Source organism: Typha angustifolia, chromosome 7 (assembly GCF_048772165.1).
Source record: "Typha angustifolia cultivar Huaian chromosome 7, ASM4877216v1, whole genome shotgun sequence".
Taxonomy (NCBI): Eukaryota; Viridiplantae; Streptophyta; class Magnoliopsida; order Poales; family Typhaceae; genus Typha; species Typha angustifolia.
In genome coordinates, this window is record NC_133245.1 from 1,592,098 (window position 1) to 1,613,895 (window position 21,798).

The 21,798-nt window shown below is 40.4% G+C and overlaps 5 protein-coding genes across 6 annotated transcripts; 3 read left to right on the top strand and 2 right to left on the bottom strand.

The window, feature by feature from the left end:
• Position 1: 1 nt before the first annotated feature.
• LOC140762227 (uncharacterized) lies at positions 2 to 1,309 on the bottom strand. The gene has a single exon (XM_073099884.1). It carries the CDS (start codon positions 1,250 to 1,252, stop codon positions 290 to 292), a length of 963 nt encoding a protein of 320 aa, XP_072955985.1. The 5' UTR covers positions 1,253 to 1,309; the 3' UTR covers positions 2 to 289.
• A 1,149-nt stretch (positions 1,310 to 2,458) lies between these two features.
• On the top strand, positions 2,459 to 8,047 carry LOC140763709 (T-complex protein 1 subunit eta). The gene is made up of 14 exons (XM_073102018.1): positions 2,459 to 2,615; positions 2,717 to 2,977; positions 3,825 to 3,950; positions 4,030 to 4,233; positions 4,830 to 4,999; positions 5,091 to 5,226; positions 5,297 to 5,413; positions 5,556 to 5,675; positions 5,775 to 5,873; positions 5,953 to 6,042; positions 6,876 to 6,957; positions 7,039 to 7,127; positions 7,211 to 7,285; positions 7,665 to 8,047. The coding sequence occupies exons 1-14, from the start codon at positions 2,601 to 2,603 to the stop codon at positions 7,767 to 7,769; spliced, it is 1,689 nt and encodes a 562-aa protein (XP_072958119.1). The 5' UTR covers positions 2,459 to 2,600; the 3' UTR covers positions 7,770 to 8,047.
• A 456-nt stretch (positions 8,048 to 8,503) lies between these two features.
• LOC140762103 (uncharacterized) lies at positions 8,504 to 9,684 on the bottom strand. The gene has a single exon (XM_073099721.1). It carries the CDS (start codon positions 9,682 to 9,684, stop codon positions 8,515 to 8,517), a length of 1,170 nt encoding a protein of 389 aa, XP_072955822.1. The 3' UTR covers positions 8,504 to 8,514.
• Positions 9,685 to 13,561: 3,877 nt separating this feature from the next.
• Positions 13,562 to 15,300, top strand: LOC140762379 (transcription factor bHLH68-like). The gene is made up of 6 exons (XM_073100136.1): positions 13,562 to 13,890; positions 13,954 to 14,037; positions 14,125 to 14,190; positions 14,302 to 14,367; positions 14,507 to 14,557; positions 14,655 to 15,300. Exons 1-6 carry the CDS (start codon positions 13,624 to 13,626, stop codon positions 14,787 to 14,789), a joined length of 669 nt encoding a protein of 222 aa, XP_072956237.1. The 5' UTR covers positions 13,562 to 13,623; the 3' UTR covers positions 14,790 to 15,300.
• Positions 15,301 to 15,837: 537 nt separating this feature from the next.
• On the top strand, positions 15,838 to 21,679 carry LOC140762377 (cytochrome P450 81Q32-like). Of its 2 annotated transcripts, none has more exons than XM_073100132.1 (4): positions 15,838 to 16,260; positions 16,690 to 17,243; positions 17,347 to 20,519; positions 21,616 to 21,679. In XM_073100132.1, the coding sequence occupies exons 1-3, from the start codon at positions 15,939 to 15,941 to the stop codon at positions 17,959 to 17,961; spliced, it is 1,491 nt and encodes a 496-aa protein (XP_072956233.1). In that variant the 5' UTR covers positions 15,838 to 15,938; the 3' UTR covers positions 17,962 to 20,519; positions 21,616 to 21,679. The 2 variants fall into 2 exon arrangements, with proteins under 2 accessions (XP_072956233.1, XP_072956234.1); XM_073100133.1 differs by having other exon boundaries at positions 21,619 to 21,679.
• The last annotated feature ends 119 nt before the right edge of the window (positions 21,680 to 21,798 follow it).

Below are 21,798 nucleotides of genomic sequence, written 5' to 3' on the forward strand. Positions count from 1 at the left end.
ATCACAACACAATGTGTAGCCATTGGAGGCTCATTATTTATTAACTTTTGCTTATATTTCTGCACATTCTCACACGACTTGGATCATGAATTCGTAAAATTGGTTTCGTCCCATTCCCCTGAATAGCAACCAAAAGAGAACTTCTATGAAGTATGAAGGTATGGGTATTCCAGCTGCTGTTGGTCAGAAATCATTGGCCGCCAATGTGATCAAGTATTACTTTCTCTTGCCGTAAAGCTGAGAATTGATGATTCTATGAGTTTGTTTCTATGTCCTCCTTCATACTATTTCAAACTTGAGCAGCGCTCTTCTCTTCTGGTTCGAGCTCTCTCCGGTCATTAAATCCACAATCCCGAGTCGAGCATTGCCCTGACCTGCAACTCTTCAAGAACATGCAGCTCACTATGATCTCAAGAACGACGAAGAGCGAATGCGTGTAGGTTATTGAGAAGGCTTCCCAGATGACCAACGGATTAAACTTCTTCGAAAATTTGTATTGATTCATCACCCTGAACTGAAACAAAGCTTCTGCAGCTGCCATCATGAAATTTGTAGGCAAGGCCACGGTCAGAGCCGTCGTTAACCTGCCATTGATCAGCACGCACGCCTTGAGGACCGCCACGTAGCCGATACAGTCCTCCATTGCTGAAACTATGATGGCTAGATTGCAGATAACCATCGTGACAGCGAGGACTACTGAGTAGAGAACAACGCCAGCGACGGAGAGGAAGAGGACGACGGTGCTTGATGAAATGCCAAGAAAGTCCACAGCATTGAAGAGGAGGAAAAGGAGGGTGAAGACGGCAGCATTGCTTGAGAGGATGACAAAGGAATTGAAGAGATGGGTCATTAGGAGCGAGAAGTATAAGGAAAGGAATTTAGAAGACGGAGGAACTAGTTGTTGGCTACGTTGCGATCTGCGAAAGATTGTGATGATGGATGCTTTGGCCAGGAGAAGGAAGGTGAGGGTGGAAGGGAGTGTGAAAATAAAAGAGAAGATGGTCTGAGAGAGCTTAAGGTTTAGAAAGGCAAAGAAGTTGGAGTACTCCGGGAAGCCCGCGGCTTCGAACATCAAGCGAAGGCGTGCGGATATAATTCGAAAAAATGAAGGCGACGAGGGGATGAGCGATTCAGAGAGGAGTACCATGGCCGAGGAGGGGAAGATGAGAAGTCCCGCGATGGAGGTGAAAGAGTGGTAATTCTTGAAGAAGGCATTGATGGAGCTTCTTACGATATTGGTGGCCATGGCCATTGTAGAGAGAGGTGTGTGTGTGTCTGTGTGTGTGTGGTTATATGAATGAGAGGGAGAGTTGTCCTTCTTTTCTTGGGTACCAGAGGTTGGTTAAGAGGAGCTCTTTTGATGAATGATAGGCCAACCACTGACCTAACTGTTACAATTCTAACCCTCTACGGCATCGTTTTTGCCGGCGAGAATCTTTGATTAATCTTGTCTATAATCTCTCTATTAATTTACTAGCAATGAGTAGATACAGATTGGAACTCCAAGTATGGTGATGAAAATTATGTAGGTTAAGTTCCCAAGGTTAGAACTAGTAATGTTGTACGTCAGCTATCACACTAAGGCACAAACTGGATGAAGAGTTCACAGGTAATGCATGAGGAGGCGTTTAGAGCAGTTGGCGAATGCGTAGCTTGCACAAAACTTGTGGATAATAGCATGAAAGTATACATTGGTAATGCTCAACCTTATGTAAAGCATTCTATGATAATTAATTAACTAGTGGCACCCAATCCAATGGAGGATGTTAGCTTCATCAAGATTAAATTATTCTCTATGTTGCTGTAAATTCAAGCAAAGTTAAAATCTAAAGTGGGTTTCTAGTTGGACAAAAGGGTGACATATTTGGTAAGAAAAAGTACAAGCAAGGATTGCATTTTTTTTTTTTTTGAAATATAAAAATTAAAGCAACTGTTCAAGAGGACATCATGCCTTCTTTCTACTTCTCAGCTGACTTTTGACTTGAGAGAGAGAGAGAGAGAGAGAGAGAGAGAGAGAGAGAGAGAGAGAGAGAGAGAGAGAGCACTTCAACTTAAACATAACATGAATAGTTGTAAATCCTCTGGAAGAATATTTTATATATTGCAAGAAGTTTGGGAAGGTAGAGTAGGAAGGAAGGGAAGAGAAGAGAAGGGACAGTGGTAGATCTATAGGTAGGAAGTCACTTCGTTTGGTGGTGTAGAATGGTTAGCTACAGACCCAACCAATGTGAAAGAAAAAGACATGCCAAATTTTTGATAGCAAAAAGTAGAGATTCGTTCGTATTTGGCAGAAGAACACCTTCCTATTTTATTTTTATTTTTTAATTTTTTTTAAAAAAAATCGAATATAACTTGTAAATATATCCAAAGAATGAGAATCAAAGGGCAGGCCCGGCCCAAACCGGAAATTGGATATTTTGGGCGGAAACCGACCCGACCCGACCCGACCCGGCCCAGTCCGATAAGCATCCACGACCTAAAACCTCAAAGCCGTCGTTCGATCCCTCGCCCTTCTTCCCCAAACTCAAAAACCCTCGTCTCGCCTTCCATCGAATCAAAACTCCTCTCTCTTTCTCTCTCTCTCTTCCCCCTCTACTCCAATGGCATCGATGATGGTATTGACATCTCTCTCACTCTTTTTTCTTTCCTTTCTCTTCGTCTTGGTTTATTAGTATGTGGAGAGATCTGAGAACTTTTGCTTTTGTAATGGTTGCAGCAACCCCAGATCATACTGCTCAAGGAGGGCACAGACACTTCGCAGGGGAAAGCGCAGGTGATGAGTAACATTAGTGCTTGCACCGCCGTCGCCGACGTCGTCCGCACCACTCTGGGTCCGAGAGGGATGGACAAGTTGATCCATGACGATAAGGGAAATACCACCATATCCAACGACGGCGCCACTATCATGAAGCTTCTTGATATCGTCCACCCGGCCGCTAAGATCCTCGTCGACATCGCCAAGTCCCAGGATTCGGAGGTAGGTCAAACTCAAATCCTTCTCTCTTGAGTAGGTTTCCACTAGGTTTATGTTTTTCTTTTCTTGTTTTAGCTCTATCCCCCCTTCTTATTAGCCCGAAATCCGCTGCTAGTTTCAAGCAACATGATTTTGTATACGGGAGGAGAAAGTTGTGATCTTTTTATGGGTTTGATGGAAAAGATTGGAGCTTTCCATGCTTCCCGACCAATGGCGCTATTCTACTGGTATGAGTATTGGAACAATTAAAGAAGATATTTGCGTGGTATCTACGTAATGAGATCTGGAAATTTAATCTGTGGCCTTCGCTTATGTGAATGTGAAAGTATTAGCACTGAAGTAGCATTTATTATTGCATTCGTGGCAGATCTGCTTCTTTTTTATTCTTTATTGTGTCCTCTTCGCATAGACCGGATACTGAAGTAGCTGGGGAGAAGAAACTATATACCAAGATAGAGTTCTGGCTTAGTAAGTATGTAAACGTGGAAAGTTAGATTGTTCTTTAGGGTTTTGATGGTAAAGGCCGGAGTTTTTTAGGGTATTGGAATTAAAATTAGGTATTGTGGTGGTGGTCTATACTGAATTAGGTTAGCAAGTTTGGACTGTGGCCTTTGGTCGGGTGAACGTCCACAGGGACCTAGAGAATTACCAGTTAAGCAGTATGGTAACTACTGAAGGATTATATGCTCCCATTTGTTCTTTATTGTGTTTTTCATTTTTCCTAGAGGAGTATGTGCTTCACCTTATTGATGCAGGAAAAGTGAAAATGGTACTTTCTGAAGGAATATATGTGGAATTGGTTGCTTTTGACTGTGATGGTAAATTGTACTATTTCTTCAATCCCTGGCAGGTTGGTGATGGAACTACTACTGTGGTGCTTCTTGCTGGTGAATTCTTGAAGGAGGCAAAACCTTTCATTGAGGATGGAGTCCATTCTCAGAATCTTATTCGAAGTTACAGGACTGCTTGTAATTTGGTCAGTGCCTCTACTTTTCTCAGTTGTATATCAATGATACTGATCTTGTGAACTTACACATCAATAAAATCAATTACAGGCGATTAATAAAATCAAAGAACTTGCTGTAAGCATAGAAGGGAAAAGCCTTGAAGAGAAGAAAAGCTTATTAGCAAAATGTGCTGCTACTACACTCTCTTCAAAATTGATAGGTGGTGAGAAAGAGTTTTTTGCATCGATGGTTGTGGATGCTGTCATTGCTATTGGTAACGACGATAGGCTTAACATGATTGGGATAAAAAAGGTAATTCTTATAGTTCTGAGTTATTCTCCTGGCTGAGAGCCTTCCTCTATTTGTTTCTTTATTTTGACAGATGCATTTCCCACATGGTTGATTCACTAATTAGATGATTTCCTATGTCAGTTAATACTGATTTTGGGAAATTCTTGTTTTCTTTTCCTTTTTAAACTTCCACAGGAGTATAGATTTAAGGGCATCTCTCTTTGAGAAATGATCTAATGTTGAAAATAAATTAAATGCGCTATTATTTTTTGCTTCGCTGCTATGAACAATTTATCAGGGAAAGGTTCCATTTAGTGCTGGTAAAAAATCTATTTGTATCGGGAGCTGAGCTGTTTTGTAACTTGGTTTTATTTCTATATACTATTCTGATTTGGAACTAGGGATCACTTTGTTCCCACTAAGCTTCTCTGTCTTGTACAGCAATAATTTATAGTTTAGGCAATGCATTTTCTTTTTGTTTTTGGTATCTTCTTGTGTTGGCACCATTATATATGTTAATTTGGATTATATTAAGATGGCTTAAATGTTGTAAGGTAGCAGTCTATCATATCTATCCGGTTGTGGTGGTTCCAATCTCCTAATTTTCTCCCTATTAGGTCCCTGGGGGTACCATGAGAGATTCCTTTTTTGTCACTGGTGTTGCTTTCAAAAAGACTTTCTCTTACGCTGGCTTTGAGCAACAACCAAAGAAGTTCCTGAATCCAAAGATCCTTTTGTTGAATATTGAGTTAGAATTGAAGTCAGAGAAGGAAAATGCAGAAATCAGGTATATATTTTCACATTATCATATTCATTGTCCATATTATATATTGTACTTTTTGTTATTCTAGTGATCTATCGTACTGTTCTTTTTGCAGATTATCAGACCCTACGCAATATCAGTCAATTGTTGATGCAGAGTGGAATATTATTTATGACAAGTTGGATAAGTGTGTGCAAAGTGGAGCTAAAATAGTTCTATCTCGGTTGGCAATTGGTGATCTTGCAACGCAGGTATCTTTCTTAGATTTCTTATTTGACTTAATTTGTCATGCTCATAGCCATAACATTCGGGCGATTGCAGTACTTTGCAGATCGGGATATTTTCTGTGCTGGGCGTGTAACAGAAGAGGATCTGCAACGTGTTGCTGCTGCAACTGGTGGAACTGTGCAGACTTCCGTTAACAATATAATATCTGAGGTTATTATCATATCTCTCGTTTTCTTTCTTGATGTGCCTGTGTAGATTATACATGTTATTGGTGTGGTGTTATCATTTTAACAATTAAACGCACCATTACTTCTCTTTGCTCATGAGATTTCTTGTGCCTGGTGTGTCAAAGGTTCTTGGGTCTTGTGAAGTTTTTGAGGAAAGGCAAGTAGGCAATGAAAGGTTTAACATATTTAGTGGATGCCCTGCTGGTCAGACAGCAACCATAGTTCTTCGAGGTGGTGCAGATCAGGTATTTTGTTACCATTCATGATTCTTTTTTTTATCAACTCGATTATTTCTATTATGGTATACATTTGTATAGTTATCAACTCTGGCTATATATATATAGTTCATTGAGGAAGCTGAAAGGAGTTTGCATGATGCTATAATGATTGTCAGAAGAGCTTTGAAGAACTCCACTGTTGTGGCTGGTGGTGGCGCCATAGATGTAAGCTGTGTGAAGTTATGTATCTGCAATATGATACAGTACAGTTTCTGAAAGCTAATATTTTTAATGCTCATGATAGATGGAGGTGAGCCGCTACCTTAGACAGCAGGCTCGGACAATAGCTGGGAAGCCTCAGCTGTTTATAAATTCATATGCCAAAGCTCTTGAGGTATGTATACACAGTAATTTTTTCTGCAGTTGACTGTTCCCATCTTTCTGAAGTTTATTAATTCTTATATCTGATCCACTTTAGCATGCAAGTAATCTAAACTTATACACTAATTTTTTCTGCAGTTGACCGTTTCCAGCTTTCTAAAGTTTATTAATTCTTATATCTGATCTTTTAGCATGCAAGTAATCTAAACTTACAGTTAAACTTTAGACTGTTTATGGGGGCTGGCTTGGGAAAGGGAAAACTCGAACCCAGCAGGAGGCATCTGTCTAATTTGGTTTTTAGTTTGAAATGCTAGTCCTGGCTGGACCCAGCTCTAGCTGGAAGTGAAGTGAGTGGAGTGAGGAGAAGTGGATCTGAGGGAGGATGAACTAAGAGTGAAGACCCAAGGGAGGATGGGTTGTGCCAGGCCTGGTTCAGGTCCGTCACCAGCCTTGTGGTCAGGTTTGTTTAGCCCAGTCCAGCAATATTTAGGCCAGCTCAGACTTCCAGCCCTGGCACAGAAAAGTTAGGTCATTGTCTAAGTTCATGTGAAGCAAATTTGCTCATCAATATGATTGACCACTGTTGGACCTTATCTTTTATATTTTATATGTGATCTGCTTCACAACCCCTTCATCAAGGCCAGGATGATTATAGTATTGTAACTATTGTTTATGTGAATGATGCTATCCTCTGTACAACCCATGCACCATAAATCTGATCGACCTGTCAAATCAAGTCAAACAACAGAGACCTTCCTCTTCCATTCTCTTCTGTGTATGTTGTTTGCAGCTGATATACTTTAACTCTTTGGTTTTAGTTTGTGTCTGAATAATTCTTTGATACAGGTCATTCCACGACAACTTTGTGACAATGCTGGCTTTGATGCAATTGATGTACTGAACAAACTCAGACAGAAACATGCATCTGGTAAAATTATATTGCTTGGCTGAAATAAGTATGTCACTCCAAAGTTTCTTTTCACTGACACAGAGTACATTGCCTAAACAGGTGAAGGTGCAAATTATGGTGTAGACATCAACACTGGTGGTATAGCAGATTCTTTTGCTAACTTTGTGTGGGAACCTGCAGTGGTTAAGGTAAATGTTGTGATGTTTCATTTGCCTTGTCTGTATTAGCCAGGTGATTTTATTGTGGCAGTGACTATAAGCATTAATTACAGATCAATGCCATAAATGCCGCAACAGAAGCTGCTTGTCTTGTCCTGAGCGTGGATGAGACAGTAAAGAACCCAAAGGTGACCATTTATATTAGCCCCTCAATTATCATTATAGTGCTAATATATAAGTTTCAATTTGTTGAACTACTCTTTGAATACTGTGCATCTGCATTACCATCCCCTTTTACCTTTTCCTATACTAGTTGATATGTGAAATAGTATATAGCATTGAGAATAAAAGGACTGAAGTCATTTGGTCACAATTGCCTGCTTCACTCATCTGAGCATTCTTATGAAGCTATGCTTGTTATATGATAGTGGTGCATCCTTGGTTGTAGTTATTCTTAGAATCTTACGGATTATTGCACTCAAACCACTTCAGAATTTCTAGTTATATATACCGAGTTTGTTTAATATGGTTTATCCTGACTGCACGTTCTGATTGCAATAATACCAGTCGGAGAGTGCACAAGGTGAAGCTGCTGCAAGTGCAATGGCTGGTCGAGGCCGCGGCGGTGGAGCATTTCGAGGTCGTGGCGGAAGGGGCATGAGGAGACGCTGATTGGCTAATACCAGATTAATTATTTGACTTCCTCTTGTTTAGTCAAGATTTTGGAGTGAGGATTTCCGCTTCCTGAGAGCTTATCATGTTAGTTTTTGGTTTGTAATGTCTTATATCTGGTATTTAAAAGAATATTTTGGAGAGTTCTGAAATGTGCAAGCTATGTCTAAAGATATTAGAGAGAAAGTATTAGACTAAATTGGCTTGTTGGGTTTTTGTATTAGCAAATTGGGATGGTTATTGCTTTCTTATTTATAATCAGGTGGTGTTTGAGTGTATTTTTATTTTATATTTCCAATTATTTTCTCAGTAATATCCGGAGATCATCTGAATTCTTGTCAATACTGTTTTAATCGTATTAGAATTGCACTATTTTTGTAGCAATGAATGTCATGAATTAGACCTCTGTTTCAGTTTTCTCAAAAACAAAATAATCAAACATAAAATAGCATATACTGTAACATATTAACGTCGGAAAACATCTAAATAAATTGCAATAAAATTTAAAAAAAAATGCTTTCGTTGTTTCCATTATAGAACTTAAGGAAGGACGCTAATACAAACACACACAAATGGAGGCCCTGCAAACTAAAATAGTTCTCTTTGAAGCTCCCAAATCCTTACTGTATCTGCCTCAGGCTAAGACGCTAACTAACATAAGAAATGCCTCCTAGGCTCCAACAGTGAGACCATGCAAACTGGTGACAAATGAAGGGATAGATAGGATAATAGGATTAATCCATGATTAGGCCATGAAACATATTGGAGGGAGATCAAGAGAACTCCACAGAGAAAGATCGCTATCACTGATCGAATCCGAACCAGGAGTGAATGATGATGATGATGACGACGACGACGAAGAAGAAGAACCAAGCTGATCAATTGAGATTTGTGAAATATTAGCCTCCTCCACCTGCGCTCTTTCTTCTTCTACCACCTTTACTTCCTCTTGATTCTTCTTGCATGCAGTTCTAAGACCAGAGAGGTGATCGTCTAATATTCCACTTCCACCATTCCTTCCTCCATTAACCCTCAGCTTCATGCACTCCGGCAACCCGCTGATCGCGTAAAGCGACGCCGAAATCTTCCTCTCATACATCAACCTCTTCATCACCTCCCGTATCACCGACTGCTCATCGCCGCCGCCGCCGTTCTCCTGCTCCGTAAGGTTGTCGAGCTCCGCCACCATCTCGAAAGGCGAGTAGAAGATCGACGCCGCTGCATCCATGTGCTGCAAATCCATCAGCCCTTCCTCCTCTTGGACTTCCTCCCAAGAAGTACTATAATTGTAATAGTCTAGGTTATTAGATTCCACTTCTCCTTCTAGTACTGCACTCTTGTTGCAACTACGTTGCATGCAATCACGACCATCGTCGACAACTTCTTCATAACTATGAAGAAGCGGATCATTCAAGAAGTCATCAATATGGAACGACGACTCATGATCATCACTAACAATCTCCTCACGACGTCCTTCTTGCGGCGGCGGCGGCTGTTTAGGTTCCAGGTTTTGTTCTTGAATCGTGTGGCTGTCTTGAGCTAAGGAGTTGTTTCTAGCCTTGAGTCTCCGTAGGAGGAGGTTCGTAATCTTGGAAGGGAGCACGGAAGGAGCGGAGGGCTGCGACGGCGAGCACAGCCAGAAGTTGGTGCGGGTGTTCGCGCCGCGGAGGATGCAGGCGGCCTCGTCGTAAGCCCTAGCGGCCTCCTCCGCCGTGTCGAACGTGCCGAGCCAAACCCTAATCTTCTGAATTGTATCCTTGATCTCCGCCACCCACCGCCCCGACGGCCGTTGCCGAACCCCGACGAACCGTTTGCGAGCACGTCTCGAGCCGTTCGGCTCGGCGGCCCCCTCGTCGTCGCATGTGTACTCCTTGGCTTCGACGTGGTCATCGGTGCACTTCCTCTTTTTCACCATCTTGACCTCAAAGCGTTGCTCTTCCGGATTGGAGATGAGCATTAGAGAGTATTTATAAGGGTAGGAACCTTCTCCTAGCTATCTATGATCTAGTGTACATATGAGAGAGAGAGATTAAATGTATAATATTTTTTGCATGGGTCCTACGTGTATATCTTCTTTTGACCACGTCGTGAAACTTTGAAACCTCTCATCTGGGAATTAGTTTTTGTCTTCATCTGTATATAATTATTTAAAAACAATTACTATGCTAAGATGTTGGCTTAAACAACTTGCTTGTTGTTTACTAACTTTTATTTCTCCAATGTAAGTGGACGTTCTATACCCAAGTTCATAATATTTTCATACATATACAACTTCACATGAAGGCAAGTAGCCAAGATTATAAGAATTTCCTAGGATAAATAAATCACCCTAGCAAATCATTATGGAACTAATTAATTACAAGAAAAATATGACACAACAAGCTCGGCTTTCTGGCATAAACTTTGTCCACCTTGTAGTAATAATGTGAAACAAAATGGGGACAAAAGGCAATGACGAAGCAACCTCGACAAATTAGTCATCGATCATATAAAAAATTAATTAGGTGGAAAGATCTATAACCTTGTTGTTTGTCATGCTTGATAATATTTTAAATGGACAACGGTCCCTACGAAGCCGTGTCAACATCCTTCGTCATAAAAAATCTACCCTTGAGTAAGTCAATAGATACAACAAATTAATACTATCCTAATGTTAATTAAGCACTAATTAAGCTTTGTGCAAGTAAGCTGTGGCAAAAAAGTTAAGGGATAAGGTGTGAATCCTCCTGCATAACATTGTGGGCAATAGTGTGTTCTAAGTCGCTGGACTTTTGCAAGAATGTTATTCAAGTCAGTCAAAGGGAGAGACAAATTAATCTTTGCAAGTTCTAAAACTATTAATCCCGGTTAACTTTTCTCTAGAAGAGTGCTAAACTTTGGATGCCATCTCCTAAGACCTTGAAATTTTCATCAATGGCATGAATTGTTATTGTTGTATTGTTCCTATATAAGACCATTAAACTAGTCTTAGAAGTAAAAAGTACTACTAGTGATGCAATCAACGAGCTATTCGTTTTCTCAAACTGTCTGCTTCCCAAAGAGCAAGATAATTAAAGGAGGAGAATTCAGGAAGCTTCCTAGAGATGTTTACACCAATCAATAGGAAGAACAAAGAGTAAAAATAATATAAAGTGAATTAGAAACTCTCTCTATAAACTCTTATATGGAAGACAATTGGCAAAAGGATGGATATGAAGTATTAATAGAGTACATACAGCAAGAAGAGAGTAACACTTGGCAGTCTCAAGAAGTGCATCACCAGAGACAAATATCCATGCAACATTCTCAACTGCCTTGCCAACAAATATAATGCTATCAGTACAAGTGGAGGCATATCAGTGATCTTCTTCTGCCACTTGCAGCAATCTTTATGTAACTGTTGTCACAATAGAAAGAATTAAAGATCAATATTTATCAGAAAATATATTAAAAAAAAAGAGTACTATATACACAACTGGCTGCATAAGGATGTCTTTGAGAATATTATTAGTGATGTGTAGGATGCTTATCCAGCAAGCTGACAAATGTAACCTAATTAAGCACTTTGACTTTTGTATGGATACTTCAATAGGATACTAATATTATTATTCCCTTTTGGTATACGTTACTCTCAATTAAAAGCATCTTTTGTCTTTTGATCTATTAAATAATAGGGAGCTTTTGAGGGTATTTGGGCTTCGCAGCCCAAACGACGGCCCACACAAAGAATAAAAGGCCGAAGCCCAATCGAAAGGTGCGAACTGGCGAGGGGGACACGTGGCGCGAAAGCGGTCTGGGGAGGCGCGCCAAGTCGGACGAATCGTTCTCTTGCGACCGGGAAGAGGGGTCGGGCAGCATGAGAGCTGCCCGCCGTCGTTTTCACCGCCTTTCGTAGCTTTACGGCTCCACGTGGACGGTCAACTCTCGTTCTTTTGTCGGTTATCCAAAGTGAAGTGATTACAGAATCGAATCTTATGGATGACAACTATATTTTTGTCTCTCTGTTATATTGCTAGTAGTTCGAGACTAATTGATGGAAAATTTTGTTACGTTCTAAGTACCATCGCAAGAAGAACTATATATATATATATATATATATATATATATATATTAAGGCAACTATAGGCAACATGTTATACTCTTGTCATCAGTGTTTTTTTTCTCTTGAAAAAATATATTATTCTATTGTACGAGTTATTCATATTTATAATATAAATTATAATAAAATAATTTGTGTTATAAATAGATTTATTAGTATTTTAGAAAAATTATTCTATATATTTATTCAGATTTATAAATAAATTAAATTTAAACCAATTAAATTGTTTTGAGATACTGAATATGAATACGATCTATTTAATACTCGAATGAACAGATTAATTAAAGTTTTTCAGTTATCACATCGAGGACGCGAGGGTACTTTTATGATCCATATTTGATAATCAAATATGTGGCTAATTGCACTAGAAAAGATTAACTCTAATATTATGTTAAATAAGTAGATTCAAAAGTAAGTTTTATGTGATAGACTAATACTTCTTTTTAGTTATCTATAATTATCTTTTATTTTTTAACAAAAATAGAAGTGGTCGTAGGTAGGTTGTAACCGAACTAAACTTGATCAAATTTAAATTAAAATTAATTTTAAATATAAGTATAAAATTAGGTTTGAATTAAAAAAATTAATTTATGTTAATTTTGAGCTTGAGGCAAGCTCAAATCTAGGTGAGCGGATCAGTAAGCAATTTTAAATTTAAACCAAATATAATTAAACTTCATTGAATTAAAATTTAAAATCAAGCTTTAAATACAGCCTAATCCAATGTTAAAAGTATAAGAATTAATATAATTATATTATAAATAAATATTAAATCGACTCACTGAATGAAATCAATTATTAGCAAGCTTAGCTCCAGCAGACTCGATTATTTATGATTCCTTAGTATGCCAATAAATTCCCACTTTATATTAGAAAATAATGACCTGATATCTAACCTTCTTCAGCTTGGCTAGGAGACTCAATCATATAGTAGTTGCAATCTTTATTTAAAATAAAATAAAAAAATAATAGTTGCAATCTCAACCCGTGATGCCTACCTTTTAATACCGTGACTTAAAATAATTCCCAAGTATTCATTGACCTACTCGTCATCCTTCCAATTTATTCCAACAATATCTATTTTAGAAACTTCCTACACTAATTAATCGTATAAGAACATTACTATGCGAATACTAAATGTAAAATAAAGCTCACAAGCGACTCCATACATCGAACGCATTCAGAAATGGCCACCAAATATTTATTAAATGCCATGATTTTATATCTTATCATGTGAAGACGCCCCAAATTAACTAATGTCAAATCTTAATCAATGTGGTTGTCATAGACGAACTATGTTTCTAGGTTCCAAATTTAAGACAATATATCGAAAGTGGGGCGAGTTCACGCAAAAATTAGATCGAGTTGTTGGTTAAATAAAGATTAAAATTAAAATGATTAACTATGGAAGGAAGACATTTAAGAGATTATAGCTAGAGGTGTTAAGTGTAGTAATTCTTGAAGAGAGGGAGAGGGAGAGGGAGAGGGAGAGGGAGAGGGAGAGGCACGACTTCTAATTCCATAGGTTCCGGATAGCGGTTTTGACTGGGAGAGTGAGTCTCGAAACCCGAGGAAACCCGCGAAGCATCCTGCACCCCGCCAAATAAGCCACAAAAGACTCGTGGGCCCCTGGGCATTCTTCATCTCAGCCGTCCATGATCCACTACACGTCAAAGCTAGAGTGTTTAAGGTTCTCTCTCTCTCTCCTTCTTCCCTTTACTCTTTGGTTCAGTACCCTTCTTAGTTTATTTTGGATTTGGGTCTTGTGAAAGGTTGATGGTTGGGTTCATGGAGGAGGAGGAGGAGGAGGAGGGGCAGATGGAAGAAGGGAGCAGCTTCTTGGAGATGCTTGGCTCAGGAGAGGAAGAAGGTCATCTACTCTGCTTGCTCACTTCTCTCAACTCATCGCCATCCTCCTCTGCTTACTCCTTCGGTGAGGATGGAGAGAAGAAGGCCTTTCCTTTGCATGGAGTTCCACCTCGCAAGTCTAGCGATTCCTCTTCTCCTACTTCCACCACCACTAGTGCTCCCAAGCCATCGAAGGTATGGCATGCTTTCGTTAATTACTTCTCATCGGCTTGCAATAACTTGTATCTAATTCTCCAGAAGAAGGTGGATAAGTTGGTTGCTACTAGGAAGAAGCCCAAGACAGAGGGTTATGGTGCTCATGGAACAGCGGCGACAACAAAGGTGTGGTTAATTATGCCACTTACTACCCTGCTGGCTGTTTAATTAATTATGCTTTGGTTGACTAATTACTGTGCTAACTTTGATTAGGTGAGGAAGGAGAAGCTCGGGGAGCGAATCATGGCATTGCAGCAGCTGGTCTCTCCTTTTGGCAAGGTGAATATATTACAAGTGGTAGTAGTAGTAGCAATTAACAACGCTTAGGCAAAGACAAGTTTGCCTTGGTCGTGTGGTTTGACCTTGACTGTGTGTGAGAAATGCATGCAGACGGATACGGCCTCGGTTCTGCACGAAGCTCTGGGTTACATCCGATTCCTACACGACCAGGTTCAGGTTTGCAGACTCTCTATCTCTCTCTCTCTCTTTATATCTCTTTTCGTTTTTGTTTCTTTTTTCTCTATTCTCTCTCTCTCTCTCTCTCTCTCTCTCTCTCTCTCTCTCTCTCTAATTACCTGTTTCTTTTCTATGTCAGGTACTGAGCTCCCCGTACCTGCAACGCCTGCCATCCTCTGCACACCTGCAGGTATAAAAGCATAGCTAGACTCTTCGATATATCCAGCAGAACAACGCTTTATTCTCTTTCTCTCTCTAGAATAACATGGAACTTATTCCGGTTTTAGGGGGGAATTGTTGATCTTAGAAGTCGAGGGCTATGCTTGGTCCCAGTATCGTGCACCGAACACGTGGCAAACACCAATGGTGCTGATCTCTGGTCTCCAACAATTGGAAGCTCCAAATCCTCCATTAAGCACTAGCGAGTAGGGAGTCTTTTTGTTCTCCATCTTCTTCTTCTTCTTCTTCTTCTTCTTCTCTCTCTCTCTTTTTACGAGGAAAAAAGAAAACCATTTTGGGGTTGACACCAGTGTTGGGTTCGTTCACATATAACAAGTAAAAGGTGTGAATAGGGTCAGGGGAATAGAGTAGACTTCTAGCTTTTAACTTGGAAACTGCTGTAACATCACACATTACTAAAGTTGTGTCAGTGTATGTCTTGTTCCTTGCATTCTTGGTGTGTGTGCAGTTTGATTACATTTAAGAGAATTCGCAAGGTGTTAATGCAAAAAAATGTTTCCCAGTTTGACTCATCGTTGAGAGATGGAGACGTCGTACAGTACGACTTTTGGTTGCATGACTTCCGTCGAGGAAATAATGTTGCTATAAAATATCCTTTTTAGCTTGCTATCATTGAACCACTTCAGAGATATTATAGGTGTATGACAGGCAATATATCAAACAGTCGGTGGCCCAATATAATTTTGTGTTGGAGATTGGTGCTCTCTCTCTCTCTCTCTCTCTCTTTTCCCACCAAATTAGACTATTTGGCTTGTGATTTGGACTCCCCATGACGTTGTTGTTGCTCCTTTGCTTTACAAAGCTTCAAGACAAATTACCTTCAAAACTTGGCATTGGTAATGTTCGTAGTAAGTAATATAATGGACGCCCGTCCAAACGGAACCGACTTCCCAGAGAAACTTTCTCCGCGAAAGTGACTTGAAAAAAGTGAATTGGACTTGGCAACCAAGTTTTATCCCATGGGCTAAGCATGCCCAGCCACAAGAATGAAATTCCATATCGTTCTAGGATTTGACTAGAAATAACGATGGATTTTAGACATCAGCAGTAGACTAGTCAACGTAATAAAGTTTTGGAAGAGATGGGTAGCACTTTTGAATGAATGAAATCATTAATTTGGGTGGACCAAGTGGTGGTACCGAAATTTATAATCTAGTAGAGCAAATATATGTACCTTCTTAATGTCTGTATTTCTATGCTTAATTAGTCATACTACCGAACAAAAACAAAACATAATTTGACTTTTGGTTCCAAGATGTTGAATGTATGTGAATAAGATGATAAGAAATTAAGAAAGTCCTTTCCTGCTCGATCCAGATCGATCAAACACCATGGAGAACTTCCATGTAGCCATCGTCTTGTTCACAGTTCTCGTACTCATCATCCATTACCTTGTAACTCAAACCAAATCCAAGAAGCCCTCTCCACCTACCTTACCCTCCCTCCCTATCCTTGGCCACCTCCACCTCCTCAAGAAACCCATCCACCGCTCCCTCGCCGCCCTCGCGGCGCTCCACGGCCCGCTCCTCTCCCTCCGATTCGGCTCCCGCCGCGTCCTCCTCGTCTCCTCCGCCGCCTTCGCCGACGAGTGCCTCTCCAAGAATGACGCCACCTTCGCGTACCGGCCCCAGTTTCTGGCCGGAAAACATCTCGGTACGTTAACAACTTCTCTAATCAAAGATATTATTGCTGTGTAAGGTTTTCGAACTACAATTCTAGATATATGACTAACCCGGTCAGTCGTGGAGCTAAGATCTTTCCTTGCCGGGGTTTGAAATGATCAAAGTTTATGTTTTTCTACAAAATTTATAACTAATATTGTCTACGTTAATTCCTCAAGAAATCATTATCCAATTACGAATCTCACTATAGCACTTCATAATTATAATAACACAATAATCTCTCTTTTTTTTTAAATCATACTGTTGACTGGTTCATTGAATTAGGGAAATAAGATAAAAGATTGTTGTGGCCAGAAACTTAACACCGAGATAGGAGATAAGAAAGAGGATAGGTAGGTGGGGAACGCGAAACGTGAGTACACGTATTAATTACCATATTAATTATCATCTTCTCTAACAGGCTACAATTACACCACCATGGTGTGGGCCCCATACGGGGACCACTGGCGCAACCTCCGCAGGATCACCGCCGTCGAGGTTTTCTCCACTGCCAGGCTTAACTCTATCTCGCACATCCGCCGCGAAGAGATCTTCGCGATGATGAGAACTCTCATGAGCGAGTCCGTTGGGTATACGAAGGTGAATTTGAAGACGAGACTATTTGAGTTGGTTCTCAATATCATGATGAGGATGATAGCAGGGAAGAGGTATTACGGCGACGGCTCCGTAGGAGGCGAGGAGGCGAGGAAGTTTCAGGAGATTGTAGAGGAGACATTCGCGGTGAGCGGTGCGACGAACCTCGGGGATTTCTTGCCGGCGTTAAGGGTGGTGGATTACAAAGGGTCGGAGAAGAGGCTGGTGAGGCTGCAGAAGAGGAGGGATGAGTTCTTGCAAGGACTTATCGATGAGCATAGGGGGGGAGGAGGCAGGAAGAGTACGATGGAGGTTTTGTTATCTTTACAGAAAAGTGATCCGGAATACTACACAGATGAAATCATCAAAGGTATCTTGGTGGTAAGTGTACGTTCGATCTGTTTTTATTGAGCATATTATTTTACTATGTTTCAGTATTAAATATAGGTATACTGTACAATTGCATGCAATGCATGGCATGCAGGTATTGCTATCAGCAGGCACAGACACCTCCGCCCTGACGATAGAATGGGCGATGTCCCTCTTACTAAACCACCCAAGAGTACTCTCCAAAGTACGAGCCGAGCTCGACCACCAAATCGGATCGAATCGACTCATCCAAGAATCCGATCTCCCAAACCTCCCCTACCTCCAGTGCATCATCAAAGAGACCCTTCGCCTCTACCCGGCTGCCCCAATCCTCCCCGCCCACGTCTCGTCCCAGGACTGCACCGTCTCCGGCTACCACGTCCCACGTGGCACGATTCTGCTGGTGAACTTGTGGGCCATGCACAGGGATGGGAAGGTTTGGCCCGAGCCCGACGAGTTCAGGCCGGAGAGGTTCATGGAGCAGGAGGAGGCGAAGGAGAAGGAGGAGGTGATGATTCCATTTGGGCTGGGGAGGAGGAAGTGTCCGGGAGAAGGGCTGGCATGGAGAGTGGTGGGCTTGGCATTGGGTTCTTTGGTCCAGTGCTTTGATTGGGATGTCGTTGATGGTGAGCCTGTGGATTTGGGCGAGGCAAGTGGGCTTACTATGCCCAAGGCCCAGCCTTTGGTGGCTATGTGCAAGGTGAGGGAACACATGAAGGATAAGATGTGAACTGCATGCTTGTTATTAGTATCAGCAACTGTATTGAAGGACAAATCGATGAAATTATTCATGAAAAATTACACTGCTTAAAATTCTAATTGTAGCCCACCTGAGTTGAGTTGACTGTTGGAATTGAAGCCTTCTTGTCATGACGCATGCAAAGCACTTGCAACTTGCAAGCAAGTGCACACAGAGTACGTGTTCAATTTTAACAGTGGCACCACCCATCAAAAAACACCCCCAAGAAGAATAATGCAATGCCTATGTCATTGCTCACTTTATGGATTCCCGAGTCATTTCATTTCCCCTATCTTTGCTTTGGAGGAGGAGCTTCACCCAGAAGACACCACTAGGCTTTATCTCCCTCCACAATATACAATACAACTAATTAAAGAAAAGCTCAGCAGAAAAAAGAGAAAAAAGAAAACTGGGAGGAAAGGTGTGGCATTCCTTCATACACCAATGACTCTTCTCTTTCATGACCAAATTTATGACAGTGGGATAGCATAACCAGTTGGGCTAACAATAACATTGTTGTGATTGAAAATTTAAAAGATCTCTCATATCTTCACAGAATGTGACCCATGCTGGTAATGTCCCCTGCATACATGGTTTATTATTATGTGGAAAAAGAGAGGATATTTCACACTTTATATCTAGATCAGATGCTGACTCATTAGCAAGCATATTTTATACTTGTACAGCTTCAGAACTAAAGCATCAAAGTTCGCACAAAAGGACAACAAGGTGGATAATACTAAATTTTAATCACCAGAACTGACTTACGCAAGTGGAAGAGACACTAGTGCAAAGTTGTAAGTTTTGACTCCTCCATAAAGAGAATAATTCTCCAAAGTCCCCACAGCTCTCAAAGAGAGTTGAGAATCATGCTTGTAGGATACCATAGCCAGATTACAGTTGGGTTAGAATTATTGCAAAAGGAAGCAGGATGCCACTTCCTTTCTATCTTGATCAGGCTCTCTGACTCATCATCAGCATATTTTATTCTTACACAGCTTCAGAATTGAAGCATCAAGGTTAAATGTCTCAGAGAACTGAACTCCCCATTGTCTTCTCCAGAGTATTATATCTAATGTAGCAAGATTCTACCTGCAAACTATACATCTTTCCAAAGGCACTTCTGAAACATCTTCCACTATTATGCCAACATCAAGCACATTAAAAGAGCCTTTACCACCACTATAGGTACCTTGCTGGGTCCCTAACAGGAACAAAATAACAATGATAACAAAAGTGACCACATCCCACTTCATACATCATTTGGACTTCTGTATAGCTTCTAAGAGTTGGCAACCAAGGAAGTGCGTGGCACTGTGCACCGCAGTACTCTGCATGGTGATAGATGCAGTCCTTCAAGATCAGTGGCTGGATTATTTTGACTACCAGCTGAATCAGTTCTAGCCATATAAAGTGAATTCCAGTTGTCCCCTGTCAAAGACAATGACCAATTTGAATAAACCCATCTAACTGTGATGCATCATCCAACACTTTGACGAAGGCAAATATATAATCTCTGAACAGTATCACTTCAGGAACTTTTCTGAACAGCTGTGCCCAGATACATGAACTGAAATAGACAGAAGAGATCTTGGGATATTTGAAACTTGAAAGTGAACATATAAAGAATTGACAGTTTGGAGTTGTTGGATCAAACTTGACTTTGTGGTTTCCAACAGAGTATGTAAAGTAGGATTATCCTGACAAAAAGAAAAAGAAAAAGAAAATGCTAGCTAGTGCAAGTCTGAAGATTGAAATGGGCAACAATTAACATGACAGCAGCATTGCATCTGGAATAACTGGAAGCACAATGTGGGCCAACCTACAAGGAGATGATCCACATGCCTTCCACAACAATATTTATTCCCACTCCTAGTATGTTCTTTTCAAGCGATACTGACACCATCCTAAAGAACCTCTGTGATATCTAATCCTTCCTCTTCCAATATCACTGAAGATTGAAAGAAAAAAAGGCCACTTTCTTACACCACAAGAGAAATGAAAGACGTATCAGTAGACAAGGAAAGATCGTTGCAAGGCGATGACGCTGAAGACAGAGGTGAAAATTCTACGGCATGGTTGAACCTAACACTAGGTGGCAAAAGATCGTCGGCAGCTATGGGTTCCCAGTGCGAACCTGCTCCTCCGCTGATCAAGGTTTTCTCATGCAACTTCTGCATGAAAAAGTTCTTCAGCTCACAGGCGTTGGGAGGCCATCAGAACGCTCATAAGAGAGAAAGAAGTGCAGCAAGGAGATCGTATCACTCCCAAAGGATGCTGATGGGTTTTCCAGTTGATGCTTCTTTAGTACATACTCTACGACTTCAACCTCACTCGACCATCCAAAAACCAAAACAAGACGCTGGGAGTACCGGAGTTGTGGCAAGATTTGATGAGGTCAATATAAGCTGTGCACCATTTACTTGTGAGGGAACACCAAACTTGGTCTGGCCTGGAAGTTTTCGAATGAGTATGCGGCCATCAACTCAATCATCAGAAGTACATAAGCTAGATTTGAGTCTCCGACTTTAATTAGATCTGCCAACCAGGTAAATATATATATATTTATGCTGCCGATTTACTCCTTCTCAAAACTTTGAATAAATCAGTTTAAACAAACTAACTGAATTAGATTACTGAGTATCAGTATAAATAATTCTAAAGATCAGACGAGTTGTATGAATAAATGAAGAATTCAATGCATTCATCATGATCTACCACTTTACAGTAGTATTCTCCATTTAGTATGGGCATAAGCTGCTCAGTAGTCAGTACATTACTTCACAGCATCTTCAACTAACCATACACATATATGGAATCATGATAGAGAGTAATAAGAACAGAAGGCTAATGATATCAACTCTATTCGATCAAATTGGACCAACCCCCAACCACCACACTCAGTATATATACCAAAAATTTCGTTATGCTTTTTTTTTCCTAGCCTTTTCCCCTTATCACCCAAGTGTAAATTAAAACATCCTAATCAAGGTTATCCTCCCATAGTGTACATAAAACACTTGCACTCTCCCATGGCAGTACTAGAAAATAATACTTTCTAAAACCAGAAGACCTCAAAAAAATTTAGTATAGAACTGTTAGTAGTCTCGAAGTCCATGAAAGATACAAGGAAGTTCCTTGAGGAGCTGCAATTGTGTGTACCCAAGACTAGTTGAGTCCCTAATTGGTTGACCAAAAAGTTGCATACAAGAGAAGAATCTATGAACAAACAAGAGAAGAGAATAAAAAGATTCTAAATATTGAGGATGCATACTCGAACTGTTTCGAATAAGTAAACATTTTAGCCATATGAAAAACAAACTAGAGCATTTGCAACTCTGCCCAAGTAGGGGATGCTTGGTAGAAAGTCAAGAACTTAGCCTATGTTGCTTAAACTTTTCCTTGATAGCAAATAGACAGGATCCTTTCTACTTCACTTGTAAGTTATCTATGACATAGATGCAGTCTCCTTTAGCTCAGACGCCTTGTACCGAGAACAACTTTGCAGTTTCTTGCTGTGAAATCATAAAGAAAATGAACACTAGCAACATAAACTACAGCATTTGGAAATCACAGCTAAGCATGGGATATGATTGGTAGAACATCAAGAACTTACCCTTTGTCAATTTTACTTTTCTCTGATAGCAGATGGAGAGTATCGTTTCCTTTTGCACTTGTAAGTTATGTATGGCATGGATGCAGTCGTTTAGCTCAGAAACCTTGTACTAAGTAATCGTTGAGAAAAATGAGCACCGGCAACATCAACAGTTGATAACATAGCATAGCTTTGCAGGTTAACAAGCTCTTAATCAGGGATGAATCTTTGGG

What these genes read in the sequence shown, in the direction of transcription:
- LOC140762103 (XM_073099721.1), bottom strand. Translation starts at nt 9,684, where the DNA reads ATGGTGAAAAAGAGGAAGTGCACCGATGACCACGTCGAAGCCAAGGAG.
- LOC140762379 (XM_073100136.1), top strand. Translation starts at nt 13,624, where the DNA reads ATGGTTGGGTTCATGGAGGAGGAGGAGGAGGAGGAGGGGCAGATGGAA. An exon ending in GAACAGCGGCGACAACAAAG is followed by an intron (nt 14,038 to 14,124) that starts GTGTGGTTAATT and finishes AACTTTGATTAG; the next exon opens with GTGAGGAAGGAGAAGCTCGG. An exon ending in CATCCTCTGCACACCTGCAG is followed by an intron (nt 14,558 to 14,654) that starts GTATAAAAGCAT and finishes TTCCGGTTTTAG; the next exon opens with GGGGGAATTGTTGATCTTAG.
- LOC140762377 (XM_073100132.1), top strand. Translation starts at nt 15,939, where the DNA reads ATGGAGAACTTCCATGTAGCCATCGTCTTGTTCACAGTTCTCGTACTC. An exon ending in TCTGGCCGGAAAACATCTCG is followed by an intron (nt 16,261 to 16,689) that starts GTACGTTAACAA and finishes CTTCTCTAACAG; the next exon opens with GCTACAATTACACCACCATG. An exon ending in TCATCAAAGGTATCTTGGTG is followed by an intron (nt 17,244 to 17,346) that starts GTAAGTGTACGT and finishes CATGGCATGCAG; the next exon opens with GTATTGCTATCAGCAGGCAC.
- LOC140762227 (XM_073099884.1), bottom strand. Translation starts at nt 1,252, where the DNA reads ATGGCCATGGCCACCAATATCGTAAGAAGCTCCATCAATGCCTTCTTC.
- LOC140763709 (XM_073102018.1), top strand. An exon ending in ACAGGACTGCTTGTAATTTG is followed by an intron (nt 3,951 to 4,029) that starts GTCAGTGCCTCT and finishes AATCAATTACAG; the next exon opens with GCGATTAATAAAATCAAAGA. An exon ending in CAGACAGAAACATGCATCTG is followed by an intron (nt 6,958 to 7,038) that starts GTAAAATTATAT and finishes TTGCCTAAACAG; the next exon opens with GTGAAGGTGCAAATTATGGT.